Below are 17103 nucleotides of genomic sequence, written 5' to 3'. Positions count from 1 at the left end.
AATGATAGGTTGAAGTCAGCTACCAGAAGAATTTGAAGTTCAAATCGAAAAGCGTTGACTAACACACTGGGCAGGCTTAAACATCTAAGATTTATGAACCGAGTCTTAATGGACAAATAATACAGCTGTCTAATTGTCAAAACAAACCTACTTTATTTGCACTTAAATGGTAGTTTGAAGTCAGCTACCAGAAGAATTTGAAGTTCAAATCGAAAAGCGTTGACTAACACACTGGGCAGGCTTAAACATCTAGAATTTATGAACCGAGTCCTAAAGGACAAATAATACAACTGTCTAATTGTCAAAACAAACCTACTTTACTTTGACTTCAATGATAGGTTGAAGTCAGCTACCAGAAGAATTTGAAATTCAAATCGAAAAGCGTTGACTAACACACTGGGCAGGTTTAAACATCTAAGATTTATGAACCGAGTCTTAATGGACAAATAATACAGCTGTCTAATTGTCAAAACAAACCTACTTCATTTGCACTTAAATGGTAGTTTGAAGTCAGCTACCAGAAAAATTTGAAGTTCAAATCGAAAAGCGTTGACTAACACACTGGGCAGGCTTAAACATCTAGAATTTATGAATCGAGTCTTAAAGGACAAATAATACAGCTGTCTAATTGTCAAAACAAACCTACTTTACTTTGACTTCAATGATAGGTTGAAGTCAGCTACCAGAAGAATTTGAAGTTCAAATCGAAAAGCGTTGACTAACACACTGGGCAGGCTTAAACATCTAGAATTTATGAACCGAGTCTTAAAGGACAAATAATACAGCTGTCTAATTGTCAAAACAAACCTACTTTACTTTGACTTCAATGATAGGTTGAAGTCAGCTACCAGAAGAATTTGAAGTTCAAATCGAAAAGCGTTGACTAACACACTGGGCAGGCCCAAACATCTAAGATTTATAAACCGAGTCTTAAAGGACAAATAATACAGCTGTCTAATTGTCAAAACAAACCTACTTTACTTTGACTTCAATGATAGGTTGAAGTCAGCTACCAGAAGAATTTGAAGTTCAAATCGAAAAGCGTTGACTAACACACTGGGCAGGCCCAAACATCTAAGATTTATAAACCGAGTCTTAAAGGACAAATAATACAGCTGTCTAATTGTCAAAACAAACCTACTTTACTTTGACTTCAATGATAGGTTGAAGTCAGCTACCAGAAGAATTTGAAATTCAAATCGAAAAGCGTTGACTAACACACTGGACAGGCTTAAACATCTAAGATTTATGAACCGAGTCTTAATGGACAAATAATACAGCTGTCTAATTGTCAAAACAAACCTACTTCATTTGCACTTAAATGGTAGTTTGAAGTCAGCTACCAGAAAAATTTGAAGTTCAAATCGAAAAGCGTTGACTAACACACTGGGCAGGCTTAAACATCTAGAATTTATGAATCGAGTCTTAAAGGACAAATGATACAGCTGTCTAATTGTCAAAACAAACCTACTTTACTTTGACTTCAATGATAGGTTGAAGTCAGCTACCAGAAGAATTTGAAATTCAAATCGAAAAGCGTTGACTAACACACTGGACAGGCTTAAACATCTAAGATTTATGAACCGAGTCTTAATGGACAAATAATACAGCTGTCTAATTGTCAAAACAAACCTACTTTATTTGCACTTAAATGGTAGTTTGAAGTCAGCTACCAGAAGAATTTGAAGTTCAAATCGAAAAGCGTTGACTAACACACTGGGCAGGCTTAAACATCTAGAATTTATGAACCGAGTCCTAAAGGACAAATAATACAACTGTCTAATTGTCAAAACAAACCTACTTTACTTTGACTTCAATGATAAGTTGAAGTCAGCTACCAGAAGAATTTGAAGTTCAAATCGAAAAGCGTTGACTAACACACTGGGCAGGCCCAAACATCTAAGATTTATAAACCGAGTCTTAAAGGACAAATAATACAGCTGTCTAATTGTCAAAACAAACCTACTTTACTTTGACTTCAATGATAGGTTGAAGTCAGCTACCAGAAGAATTTGAAGTTCAAATCGAAAAGCGTTGACCAACACACTGGGCAGGCTTAAACATCTAAGATTTATGAACCGAGTCTTAAAGGACAAACAATACAGCTGTCTAATGGTCAAAACAAATCTACTTTAATAGGACTTTAATGGTAGTTTGGTGTCAGCTACCAGAAGAATTTCAAGGTTTTAACTCATGGGATTCTGCAAATTGAAAAGCCTTGGCTGACACACTGGGCAGGCCCAAACATATAAGATTTGTGAACCGAATCTTAAAAGACAAACAAAACAGCTATCTTATTTTCAAAACAAACCTATTTTAGTTGGATTTCAATGGTAGTTTGAAGCCAACTACCAGAAGAATTTTGAGGTTCTTAACTCATGAGAATCTACAAATCGAAAAGCCTTGACTGACAGACTGGACAGATCCGAACATATAAGATTTATGAACCGAGTCTAAAGGACAAACAAAATAGTTGTCTAATTGTCAAAACAAACCTACTTTAGTTTGACTCTAATCGTAGTTTGAAGTCAGCTACCAGAGGTATTTTGAAGTTCTTATTGGAATCTACAAATCGAAAAGCCTTGACTGACACACTGGGCAGGCCCAAACATAAAATATTTATGAACCGAGTCTTAAAGGACAAACAAAACGGCTGTCTTAATTGTCAAAACAAGCCTACTTTAGTTGGACTTCAATTGTAGTTTGAAGGATCTTTCCAAGGAGGAATTTATCATGAGGGAAGAAAATGTCCATGAAGGGGGCGCGAGATTTTCTAGCGTTATTAAAAAAACAATGGGAAAATAAATACAAAAAAGTTTTTTTTAACTGGAAGTAAGGAGCAGCATTAATCAAACAGTTCGTAGTAACGGAGTGAAGTAAGGAGCGACCCGGCTCAATAGTAACCGAAACTCTAAAAAACGAAATTTTGATACCAATAGTTACATCAAAAGAATCGAATTTTAATGCTGATTTTAAATATATAAGTTTCATCAAGTTTAGTCATACCCATCAAAAATTACGAGCCTTATTTTAATGTAAGGCTATTTTGTTAATGTAAGGAACAGCATTAAAACTCAAAACGAACAGAAAATATTATTTATATAAGGGGGTTAGTCTCCTCCACACTACTGTGCTCTTTACGCTAAAGTATTTTCAGTAATTTCAACTATTTATTCTTCGGCCTTTGTGATTCAGGGGTCATTCTTAAAGAATTAGGACGAAACTCAGGCTTTCCTGTAAAGAGGGAGGTATTGACGAGGGGGCGAACTCCCTCATATACGTAATACAAATGTACAAACATAGAAATTCGTTACGTTAGTTAATTCGTAAGTTACGTATATTTATTACTAATAAAAACGTTCGTTAAAAAAAAAAAATAAAGTCCTTGTTGCATTTTTAAGTAACCAAAAATCAAAAACATGTATTAATTCAAAAAGTTTAGAAATTAAATTAAAAAACAAGTTTTGTTTAACTGCAAGTAAGGAGCGACATTAAAGCTTAAAATGAACAGAAATTACTCCATATATGAAAGGGGTTGTCCCCTCCTCAACGCCTCGCTCTTTATGCTAAAGTTTTTTGTTTTTTTTTTAATTAGAGCTGTGACAAAGGGTCAACGCTCTTTAACGTGTTGAGGAGGGGACAATCCCTTTCATATATGGAATAATTTCTGTTCGTTTTAAGTTTTAATGTCGCTCCTTACTTGCATTTAAAAAAACTTGCTTTTTTAATTTAATACATATAGAAATGGATATTGGAAAGTTTACAGATGTTTTCAGGGGGATTTTTTCTGGTTTGGGGGGTTACATGGGATGGTCTTTTCATGGAGATTTTATCATGGGAAAGAAAAATTCCATTAAGGGGCCACAGGATTTTCTAGTACTCTTTAAAAAAACAATGAAAAAATAAATGTGAAAAAGTTTTTTTCAACTGAATGTAAGGAGCAGCATTAAAACTTAAAATGTACAGACATTATTACCCATATGAGGAGGTTCACCTCCTCCTAAATACCTCGCTCTTTACGCTAAAGTATTTTTTTTTTATTTCAAATATTTATTCTACGACCTTTGTGATTCAGGGGTCATTCTTAAAGAAATGGTATAAAATTTAAGCTTTAGTGTAAAGAGCGAGGTATTGACGTGGGGGCGAACCCTCTCATATACGTAATAAAAATGTGCGAATATAGAAGCTCGTTACGTAATTTAATTCGTAAGTTAAGTATATTTATTACTAAAAAAAACGTTCGTAAAAAAATAAAAAGTTCTAGTTGCCTTTTTAAGTAACCGTAAAATTGGAGGAAAAATAGACCTCCTACCCTACCCCTTTTTTCTCAAAATCTTCCGATCAAAACTATGAGAAAGCCATTTAGCCACAGAAAAATTTATGTGCAAATTTCGTTTTAATTATTCATGTACGGAGAGCCAAAATCAAAACATGTATTAATTCAAAAACGTTCTGAAATTAAATAAAAAAAAAAACAACAAATTTTTTCAACTGAAAGTAAGGAGCGACATTAAAACTTAAAACGAACAGAAATTACTTCGTATATGAAAGGGGTTTTTCCTTCCTAAACGCCCCGCTCTTTACGCTAAAGTTTTTTATTGTTTTAAAAAGTAGAGTTGTGAGAAAGGGTTAAACTTTAACGTAAAGATCGGGGTGTTTAGGAGGGAACAGCCCCTTTCATATACGGAGTAATTTCTGTTCGTTTTAAGTTTTAATGTCGCTCCTTACTTTCAGTTGAAAAAATTGATATTTTTTTTATTTAATTATGCTCTGAATCCATCGTGTTGCAACTTGATGAAGTTGTAACACGATGTTGCGCTAAAATACCAAAGCTAAGTTAGGTAACTTGTTATCTGGTAGCATAATCCTGTAGTATAGTTGCTTGACTTCATCAAGTGTCATTCAAGCATAATGTCATATGTAAACATACATGACATGTACTCTATATATAAGATTTGTACAATATATGAAAAAATATATTTCTGTCAACCAGCACAATTTTTGGAATTACCTTGCCCATTAGTTAGTAGAATACTCGTGTCTTGACTTTTTCTTTAAAGATGTCTAACATCATTGATTACGTTATTAAAAATTGAATACTGCTGGGATCGACATAAGTCCCTCCGAAATATGAGAGGGCTGTAAATGATGGTAAAACTAAGGATCCCCTTCTAATAAGGTGTAGTTATGTTAAATTATTCTAAAGCTAAATTTTATAGCAGGTAACCACCATCCAGGTAGTTATAATGTTGATTGCCTCGAAGATTGGAAATTTGAGATTACTTTTCTAAGAACAGTTGGATAAGAAACTGGAAAGATTAGAATTTAAAAATGTAAAGAAAGAAGGACTAACTTATTGAGAACTTATTAATGCCATCTTCGATAATAATATTAGTGGGGGTAAGGTAGAAAGAGGAGTAGTTGTGTCAGTGCCAGAACTGGAACTAATTAGGATTATATCTTACCTCTGTTCATAGGGACCATTATAATATATTTTGGTGGTCTTCGATAAAATTTTTAGATAAATTAATGCTATTTTTGGAGGTTTTGGGAACGCAGGGTAAAGAATACGTTGAAAAATCCACGACAAAGCTATTTGAAGTTTTAATTAATGAGAAGACGGGTTGCGACTGTAAATGTATTATGAACATAATTTTTCGTGAACGTTGTGAACGTAAGGTATTTGTTCACTTACCTGGTTAGCATTACTAGTAAAAATGGAGAATGCAGTTAAGTGTGAAATAGCTGATAAACTGGTGTTTTTCTGTGTTTGAGAAAAGTTTTGAAGAATGAAAATGCACCTCTTAATACAGGGTTTGTGATATCGGAAGCCATAAGTTTCAGTGGTATTCGTTTTACTGACCTTACATCAAAGAATAAGTTAAAAAAAAGATTTTCGATCATGGCTTTTAGGGTTACAAGGGAAGAAAGTTTAAGATAGTTCGTCCACACATTGCAGATGAAAGATGATAGGTTGCCAAAATTTTGCTTTGTTTATACTCTTGTGGGCCAATAAAAAATCATTATGTCCTCGAGATTGGGAGTAGGAACTCCAGGTAGGTAAACTAATGTATCTTTGGGGTCGCTTAAAGTGGGTAATCTAACATACTGTTTCCATTTCAATATCCGTATTCCTTCAAATCCAGTTTTTTATTCTAAAAAATACAAGGTGAGTAAAACGTATTCGGAAACTTATTTAAAAGTACCAGAAACATCATTAGGGCGTAGGAGGTCCCAGTACTAATTATTTTACTATACCACCGCCATCTATAACGCTCATACATCATTTTTTTTTACAAAGGATGAATTTAGGAAGATTATTACAGATTAATGGCTACAAGAAAGATGCAAATTAAAGATTCTGTGAGGTTCTTGCCAGTATGTTCAATGTGTCACGACATTTTTTTTTAACAAAGATTTTAATAAGATACTTGTCTGTAATTTTATGAGACTTTCCAATGATGTTTCTCCGGTTTACTTAGGAATCTCTATTTTAAATAGATTAGCATTTAGGCATAGTAAGTTTAGGCATACTCATAAAATGATCTTCCTGCCTCTCGAAACAGTTGTTTTGAGCAGAAAACTGTTGCTTTTGATCGTCATTTTTCTTTTATAGCAATAAAGAGGTCTAGCTGGTTGATTTTCTTTTTCAACACCCCCCTCTATTATTTAGTTTATCAGGTATTTCTACTACGCTGGGTAGCCTTTGCCCGACTCAAAAATTCTCCTCCGGAAAATATTCCCCCTCCACAGGGGAATATTTTCTTAAAGTTTATTTTGTTTCTAGGTGCTTCTTTTAACACCTAGAATCTTCTACTACAAATACCTTTTCGGATTTCGGATATTCCGTCCGCATAGTTTCAACACGTCAAATGTCTTTTTCGTGACCATTTACAGGCTCGTAGACCCTTTACTATTATGTTCAACTAGCAACCTCCCCTTGGAGGGTATTTACTTGGGTACTGCCCAATTTTAATATTATTAATGATCTAAATTTTAACACTCGTATTCTGAATATTATCAAATAACACAATGTATTGTTTAAAACAATTTTTACTGTGTAAACACCTCCGTCCTTGCGTATATCCCCCTGAAAAAAAGTTAACCATCCCTTGTCCTTGCTGAAAGGAACTGGGGAAGCTTCACCCACCGCCTCAACAAATAAATTCTCTTTCGTTTTTTACCATCACACATGTATATAAAGCGTCGTATTATCTTGTATAAGCTAAATATTGACAATCCTTAGATGGTTTTGTCTGTCTGCCCATAGTTTTTGTGTTGTGTAATTTCTTTTCATGTCTGTTTTATTTACAGATGTAATTTCACTCCAACCGAAAATCTGCGTGGGGACATAAGCCAGCCTTATCTAAGTATTATTTTAGATGCATTACAGACAAAGTTTAAAGATGTTTATAGAACGATTGAAGCAGGATTTGCCAAACTCGCATACTCAGATTCACCACCACAATGGTTTTTGAAATATATTGAAACAGTGAGTCAGCAATGCATCTTTTTCTCGCTTAAGTAAAAATATTTAAGCTTTCTTAAATATTTTCAAGAATTATTTTTACAGACATATTTCAAAATAAATTTATTTGAATTATTTTGAAACGATTTGTAAATCATAAAATGATCTATTTAAAAAACAGTACGATAGCAATATTTTTTTGGCCCAGAAAGTTTTACAGCCAGACTGTTTGAGATTGCGTCAGTTATGAGAATTTGGCTATACCACGAGGGTTTAATCCAGGGTTGCCAATCTTTGCTATTTTTTCATTTAGAAAATTTGTCCACTAAGGATTAGGTTGATTAATTTGTTCTGATGACACGAAGTTTTTCTTGCTACATAGAGTACTGTAGTACAATTTCATGTTGAAATAAAAGATTAAATATTAATCCGGGCTAGCTACAACGGCTGCGGCTACAGCTGTAATCTAGTAAAGAAGTAATCTAGAAGTAAATTAGAAGAAGTAATCTAGAAGTAAACTAGAAGAAGTAATCTAGAAGTAAACTAGAAGTAATCTAGTAAAGAGGTGTAATCAAGTAAACCATTGCCCATACAAACTGAAAATATACAAAAAGTGATTTGTAATAAAATAAAAATATTTCAACATAATATCGTAAATTTTTCCAGTTACGGCTGATTGAGAAATGATATTATTTACATTATTTACATTATTTATATTATTTACATTATTTATATTATTACATTATTTACATTATTTATATTATTTACATTACTAAAAGTTAGATTGCTATTACTAGATATAGATAATTTCGAAGACCACACTGCCTTTCCATGACGATAATTAAAAGTTCAAATAGGGTTAAATTCTTTTTAATAGACAGTGATAAATTTTACAAATACTAGATATTTTGAACACATACGCAGTTACAGTAATCAATAGTAATACTAAACTAAAACAATTAAAAACAATTATTTATCTACAAAATGAAATAAAACTACTTATTTAATAATCTTATTCTTTTCAAAGCAAAAACGGAAGCGAGTCTCTTTGGCCTTGTTGGATCCGATTCGTTAGCATTGAATAAAATAATACTTGGACCGAGGACGAGAACTAACAATTGAACTTTACTCTGTCTGATTTTAATAAATTCTCGTACATAGAGCTCAATAGGGTGAATTTGGTTGGAACTCTATTTACTAATTTATTAAAATCAAATAGAGTAAAGTTCAATTCACCGAAGTCTATTAACCTTAGTCCAAGTGTTAGTTTAGTCTATGCTAACGAACGGATCGAAGAAGGCCAAAGAGACTCGCTTCCGTTTTGCTTTGGAAAGAATAAGATTATTAATCAATATGTAGTTTTATTTTATTTTTTATATAAATCATTGTTCTTGATATATTACTTTAGTTTAGTATTAAATATTAACCAGGGCTAGCTACAACGGTTTAGTATTACTACTGTAGTATTACTGCGCTAGTATTACTAGCGAGTTTTAGTATTACTACTGATGACGGTCACTACAAATATGAGCAAAATATCTAGTATTTTTGTGAAACTTATCAATGACTATTAAAAGGATTTTATCCCTATTTTAACTTTTATTTATTGTTATTACTAGATAATTAAAAGTTTCTGTTGCCACAAATCTAGGGGGAAAAATCTGCTGCAAAGAATACCATACTACAAAATACCATTCGATGGTCTGTCGGGAGATAATAATAATTTTATTCATGATTTCCGAAGGTTAAGTCTTATAAAGAGAATTCTCTAATCAAATAAGTGAAAGAATCATATGTTAAAAACAAATTTCTTTATTGTTGCTCAGGTTAAACAAATAAATTCTGGGCAAAGTGTCTTACATAATTTGGAGATGGTAGTTGAGGTAGTTCAATAAAAGGAATAGAAATTTGAACTAATTTGTGAAATTTTTGCTCTATGGCTCTTAATTTTTAATAAAGTAAGTAATAATAGTAAGTAGTAAAGTAAGTAAGAAAGTGATAAAGGAGTAAGTTTGTCTAAAAAATTATTATTTAAGAAATGGACAGATACTATGCGTACGATGAGCGAAAAGTTCTTTTTGGGGTTAATTATAGACTATACCTTATATATGGTATAAATATCCTCCCACCCTGTGTTTATCAGCCTGATAAATTAGCTGCATCTTGGCCTTAAAGGCAAAAATTATACTTTTTTGGAAGATCTGGAGTTTGATATTTTAACGAAAGAGTGTATAGCGAATTCAGGAACTCAAACTGAACTTGAGCAGCGTTTTTTTGGGGCAAGTTTTTCTGACGCTGTACGCTATTTGAATGAAAGACTCTTTTGTACATTAAAAAATCACCATTACAAATCACCATGTCCATTACATGCATTTTTCGTTTGTGTAGCCAAACTATTCAGAATTGATGATGAACCGTTTTGGCATAACTTGTATAGCTTTGACAAGACATTGAAATAAACGGCAGAAAACCAAAAGCTGACACTTAATTTCCCAGAAATACTAGAAAAACTGATTAACTTTTCGAGTTTTGTGCCACAGATGGAGATATTCAGATTTAATGAAGCTTACATTAGAAAGCGTAAACTTATTTTTTTTTTCTTTGATTGAACGGTGTAAAATATTCTAATATACCTGCTTGGAAAACATAAAAAGTCAGCTCAAAAGAAGTCTGTTTGAATCGTTTGACAGCTTTAGAAGTTTCCTGTTGTGCTAACTGCTTTTATTGAAAGCTTTGTGGACGCGGGATGCACAGTATTTACGCGGTACCTACATTGATTAGACAGTGTGCTACTTAGCAATTAGAAAGAGATCATGGGTTCCCTTTGCTTTAAACTAGCCTCTCGCTACCTTTTTGAACTGTTAACACATCTAAGATCCGCTATGAATTTTTAGCCAACTTGTCTCAGAAGCTACCTGTGGTGCTGGAAAGATTTTCCAATGGTGCCTTTATCGTTGAGACTGTCAGCCGATGTTAAGACTCACAAAGTGACATTTTTGGTATCGATCGTCCGTTGTAGTAAAAATATAATTTGAGTAAAGCTGGGCATGTCATAAATAATAGATTATACCCTCTATGCCTGTTCTAGGATAGCTTTGATAATATACCCCTGGGTAATCCTATCTATGTAAAGATGTTTTGCATTTCCCATTTGAAAGATTCAGAGGGGTGAGATGTAAAGCCTTCATTTACAATCCTGTTTTAGTAAAAAACAGGTAAAAAACATTTTTTGTATGCTCCTTAAAAAAACATTAGTAAAAAACATTTTTGTATGCTCCTTAATGACTTTTAAACTATAAAGGTAATTTTTCTTATACTTTATTGAAAATTAGGATTATATGCTGAACGGTATCAAATTTTTGGCTGTTGAAAGATTTATGTAAATCTTATAATCATCCCTTTATTTTCTGAACGCTACTTAAGGAATTCTCTACTCCTAAGACAACATCCTTTTTAGGGGGGGGGGCCTCTGTTTTCAATTAAGAGCCAGTTTTTCAATGTCGTGGAATCGTGGGGAAATACCACGAGTCAGTTTATTTGGGGTAGTCTTATGAATACTTGCTGCGAAAGTTTTAAAGAAATAAACTTTGTTTGTTTTAAGTTGCTGAGTCAGTTCCAGATTCCATTCGAAAAACGATGTTTCTAAAACTAATATTATCAACGCTGTTTGATATTACTAATTATTTAATGCAATAATACATTCTTTGCTATAAACTATAAAAAAATTAGTAGTGTTCCTATTTCAATATTCTTATGCTATAGCCATCGATGCATATTTTGTATAATTGACATATTTTGACATATTTATATTTTTGACATATTTTGACATATTTTGTATATTGACATATTTTGACATATTTGACATATATCAGAAACTATGTTTCTAAAACTAATATTATAAACGCTGTTTGATATTACTAATTATTTAATGTAATAATACATTCTTTGCTATAAACTATAAAAAAATTAGTAGTATTCCTATTTTAATATTCTTATGCTATAGCCATCGATGCATATTTTGTATAATTGACATATTTTGACATATTTATATTTTTGACATATTTTGACATATTTTGTATATTGACATATTTTGACATATTTGACATATATCAGAAACTATGTTTCTAAAACTAATATTATAAACGCTGTTTGATATTACTAATTATTTAATGCAATAATACATTCTTTGCTATAAACTATAAAAAAAATTAGTAGTGTTCCTATTTTAATATTCTTATGCTATAGCCATCGATGCATATTTTGTATAATTGACATATTTTGACATATTTATATTTTTGACATATTTTGACATATTTTGTATATTGACATATTTTGACATATTTGACATATATCAGAAACTATGTTTCTAAAACTAATATTATAAATGCTGTTTGATATTACTAATTATTTAATGCAATAATACATTCTTTGCTATAAACTATAAAAAAATTAGTAGTGCTCCTATTTTAATATTCTTATGCTATAGCCATCGATGTATATTTTGTATAATTGACATATTTTGACATATTGTGTATAAAATAATGCATTTTTTAAGAGTATTAAATGCTGGGTAAATGTAACAAATATTTTGCTTTGACTATCTGAAATGTGTTGTAGAAGGGTAACAGTAATATATTGCCGCGATTTCTTGAAAGCCATGACTAACGCCCCTTCTACTTCATCAGACTACTATCATGTCCAAAAAATTATTTTATTCTCTCAAAAAAACTATTAAAACTATAAAAGTTGTTAAAATATATTAAAATTAAAATTATTAAAATTGAAATTTGTTGTAAAATTATTCTGTCGAAAGAAATCATTTTATAATCCATCAGTTTAATTATTTTATAATTATTTTATCAATTACTTAAATTGTCTTAAAATTATTGTTCTTTTCAAGCTTTGCTTCATCGACACAATCCCATCCATTTGATGCATCTATTCGAATGCAAATAATAGGGGAGCATAAAAGGGGGAAGTGTCTCCCACTTCTTCAATAATATTGTGTTTTTTAAAATTTGTGTGGTTTTATACTGAAGCGTGTTGTAGAAGGGTTACGGCCATGTATTTTCATCGTTTCTTGAAAGCCATGACTAAGGATTTCAAGAAATCTTTCTGAGATGCGGCATAAATTTTAGGCCCCAAGTCAACATTCTTTTTACGCGAAGGCAGGTATGACAGCGGAAGCTCTTAAAATAGACTTCGTCAACGCCTAGAAACAGCCTATGACGCTTCCATACCTCCTTACAACCGAAATGGGAAGACATAGTCACAGTTGAAAGCCTGGGTATTTTAAACCCATCACGAATCTCTCTCAGGGCTAATATAACCAATACAAGCAAATTTTGTACTAGCTTTAATTATCATTCTGACCATACAAGGAATGCGGATAACTGAGAAGAATAATACGAGAAGAATAGTAACTTATATTTCATTAGACTGCTATCAGGTCCAAAAGGCAAACATTCTGTATTTTTTATATACAGTTCGCCAACATGAATGTTGGTGAGTTGGATGTGGGGAAAATGGAAAATTGGATCGTTAGTGTATTCTTGGCTGGCCCTTTGAAAAAAGGATTTACTGGAACTGGTATGTAAACAAAAAGGAGGATTCTTCAGCCCTCCCTCCTATCAAAAACGTCCATGTTTAAGAATTTTTGTTTTTTTACTATAGTTGTTTGTTGAATTTCCTTATTTGTTAACTTCTCATTCTTAATAAGCTTAGGCACCTCTTGAAATAAAATCCTCCATACTTACTCAATTTTCTTTTTTACAGAATAAACTTTATCCAGCCTTTGAAAATCAGATTCCTCACTCCTGTCATTGCTTCAGCTATGATAAAGCAGCCGAGTCAGATAAACAGCAACGTTTTAAATCTACGCCTTCAGAGCAGCAGGCTATAGAGACGCTCTTACGAAGAGCTCTAACTGAGCTAGAAGTAACAAAAGATGAACTAATGAAGTTGGAGAGTCAAAGGTAATAACACGTATTTGCGCCTATTATCTTTGAGCAACTATAGCTCAAAATTTACTATATTCGATGGGAAATTATGATTTTAAACAGGTCGAGGGTGAAAATAAATACCTGTGAATGAAAAAAAGTTATATAGTGCATTCACAGAAGATGATTTACAAAGGCTTAAAAAATTTGTTGTCAGTTTTACTCTTGTTCGATGAATGTTTTTTGCATTAGGAAGAAAAAACTCAAATTCAATTACTAAGTCTATCATTTCCATTAGTGACCTTCTGAAAATGTACTGGTAAGATAATTGTACCAATCAATATATTATTTTACCCATGTAGGGTAATTGGGTTTGTCAGAGCCGCGAATACTTGAGTTTTGCTTGAGTAAAATCAAACTTACGTAAAAAACTCTTTTGCATGTTCACCACTGGTCTGCGTTGTGCAGGTACCTGCATCACCTGTTTTCATGCCTTTGGTTGGGAGTGCAATGCGAATCGTGGACGCTTCCGGTGTTTTTCCCCCTCCTGCTACCCATTTTAGAGCTAGGGTGACTCTGGTTGAGCTTACGAGTCCCACCATTAACCCCCGTTCCAAACCAAATAGCCAGTGACACCAGGAATTAAACCCTTGAGCTCAGGATCTTAAGTCTGAAGCGCTAACCACTCGGCTAGGACGTCTCAAATCACCCCTATTCACCATTACCCCTTTATACACACGTTCTCTGATTAAATAGGCCCTTATACGGTTCTATAAATATATTATCAGTAACAAAAAAGACTTATAAGCACTGACGTTTTGCAAACTCTAGGTTATAATCCTATGGATATCAATAATTTTCTAACAATTTGCCCTCATCTCTTGAAATCACTTTTGGAAAATTTTCTGAGGTAAAAAAAAAATTGGCTATGTATGAGCAATGAACTTTAGGGGATAGACTGAGATCAATCTTTAAATAGATTGATTAAAACTTTCCCTCCTTGTATGATTTCACCCAAAGTAATATTTAATTTGATAAACCGGATAAGAGAATGGCAAAGTAAAATAGAAAGTTAAAATTTTTTTTGCCAAAATGGGGTATAAAAAGGCCACGTGCATTTCTTGTGTATTTTTTCCGATAAGTTAAATTTTTAAACTACTCATATAGAGATTTCCCGCCAGATGTAAAGTTACATGTCGACACAACATGTCGACCACCGTAATAAAAACGAATAATTTCAAATCGATTAATGACGTTAGAAGATCGGCACTATATTTTTATGTCTGTCTCTTTTGCAATCAACCACCTGACGTTGTATATTTCGTACAGGGTCAAATGTTACTCGCTTTTGAAATTTGCTTTTAATTTGTTTTGCTTCAATTAAAACTAAAATATCTCACATCTGTTCAAAAGTAAGATAAGTTCAAGCTGAAGTAATTTGAATTTACTAACGATGAAGAGCTAAATTTACTCCTGATGCCCAGTTGTAAGTCTTAACAACTTAATAAAATGTAATTAGAGACATAAGAGCTCCATTTAGCCAAAAATGAGCAGAAGTAAAGTCAAATAATCTTCCAAGCGTAAAAATTCCACAAACTACTTTCAAAAAATAAGTGAAACCCAAAACGAACAGAAATTACAATAAATAACCAAGTCAAACCCAAAACGAGCAGAAATTAACATTAACTGGAATGATAACCCCCATTCCTTTTCAAGATCAGAACTTAAAATGTGCTTTACTAAAAAAAAAAAGAACCATGGATTGTACGTTTGATTGTCATGTGCTGATATTTATTCATTAGAGTTTTCATAATTTTTTATTAATGGGAGCAGAAAAGTCAAAACATTTAAAATTTACTTTTTTTTCCAATAAAACGCTAATTATGTTCTAGTCTTGAGAAGCACGGGGTTATCACCCCTATTTATGTTAATTTCTGCTCGTTTTGAATTTCATTTATCTATTGATAGCGCTTTGTGGTAGTTTTATGCTTGGAAGATTATTTGACATTATTTCTGCTCATTTGTGGCTCAATGGAGCTCTTGTTTTGTGGAAAAAGCTTTTTAAATTAATTTTTGTTCGTTTTTTATTGACATAGTCTTTTTTACGGTTGCTATTTGTATGCTGCAGAAACTTTCTCTGCAATTCTTAATCCTGACAGAAACAGTATTTTTTAATTCAATAACTCCTGAAGTTGAACTGACAAATAAAAGTTAAGATCATTCCCCAAAGATCCTATCTATGCTCTGTGACTACCTGGATACACTTGCACTCTTTTTATTTATTAATTTAAAAAAATCTTTCCGAAAAAGATGTTTTTCAAAGAAAAGTAAAGGTCATATTAAACTTAAGATCAGCAGATACAAATACCTGTTAAAATTCGAACTAGAAACGACAAGAAATCGTTATCAAAGGGTAAATGAAACCCAAAACGAACAGAAATTAAATAAACAATCATTGCAAACAAACATACAATATGTACTAATATAAATGAATAAATAAATTTTAAAACGAGTGAAACTGTAACTGAATATGCAAATACAGTGAAAACGAATTATATTGCAAATAGTTCCTTTTGTACTCTTTGCAACATTAAAAATAACACATAAAAATTAGAGTAGAATTAAATTTTGAAGTGATCAGCCATCAGTAATTAATATATAATAATTGCTAAAGCAATTAGCTATTAATATATGAGCAATTAATATATCAAATATTCAGTTTAATTTTATAAGTTCTTTCCTAGACTCTTCAAGACAAATATAGTTTCAGTACAAACAAGAGTTTGGATTGTGCCCCTTCCTTAGCTGTAAAAGTCTAAAGCGCTTTCACTGAAAATGGATTATATTACAAATATTTTTTTCCCAGTTATTACAACATTGAAAATGAAAATAAAAATTGTAGCGAAATAAAATCTTGAACCGATTATCTTTCAATAATTGATATATATATATATATATATATATATATATATATATATATATATATATATATATATATATACTAGCTGTTGGGGTGGCGCTTCGCGCCACCCCAACACCTAGTTGGTGGGGGCGCTTCGCGCCCCCCCCAAGCCCCCCCGCGCGCGTAAGTCGTTACGCGCCATAATAGTTACGCGCCATTGTAGTTGTGTCCCTATGTCCCACCTGTGAATATAGATATATATATATATATGGTTTTAACTACGTAAAACTTGCGAATATACAACATTCTTTGCTGTCCCATTGTCTTTGCATATAAATAGATTGTCAGGTTATCCCCCTGTTTCCCCCGGTGTCCCCGTTGTAGTTGTGTCCCTGTGTCCCGGTCGTCATTTATATTCCCTGTGTCCCGGGTCCCGGTCATCATTTGTATCCCGGTGTCCCGGTCTGTATATACATTCGTTTTTTAGTTTTGTTTTTCTCCTTTATTTTTTTCCTTTTTTTTTCTTTTTTAGCTTATTTAGATTTTTAGATTTTTTAGTTTTTTTTATTAGTTTTTAGTTTTTATTTCTTTTTAGTTTTTTTGTCCCGGTCGTCATTTATATACCCCTGTTTCCCCCGGTGTCCTCGTTGTAGTTGTGTCCCTGTGTCCCGGTCGTTATTTATATTCCCTGTGTCCCGGTCGTCATTTGTATCCCGGTGTACCGGTCTGTATATACATTCGTTTTTTAGTTTTGTTTTTCTCCTTTATTTTTTTCCTTTTTTTTTCTTTTTTAG

The 17103-nt window shown here is 32.5% G+C and overlaps 1 protein-coding gene across 1 annotated transcript in view; it reads left to right on the top strand.

Moving 5' to 3' along the window:
- Window positions 1-17103, top strand: part of LOC136029535 (uncharacterized) — a 327964-nt gene that overhangs the window by 11419 nt on the left and 299442 nt on the right. The window contains exons 3-4 of the mRNA XM_065708005.1: window positions 7315-7492; window positions 13244-13443. Coding sequence (XP_065564077.1) covers window positions 7315-7492; window positions 13244-13443 — 378 coding nt within the window. The remainder of the gene's footprint in view (window positions 1-7314; window positions 7493-13243; window positions 13444-17103) is intronic.

The sequence above is a fragment of the Artemia franciscana genome, chromosome 7 (assembly GCF_032884065.1).
Source record: "Artemia franciscana chromosome 7, ASM3288406v1, whole genome shotgun sequence".
Classification (NCBI taxonomy): Eukaryota; Metazoa; Arthropoda; class Branchiopoda; order Anostraca; family Artemiidae; genus Artemia; species Artemia franciscana.
Note: the sequence above shows the minus strand (reverse complement) of the source record. Positions and strands in the feature narration are given on the sequence as shown.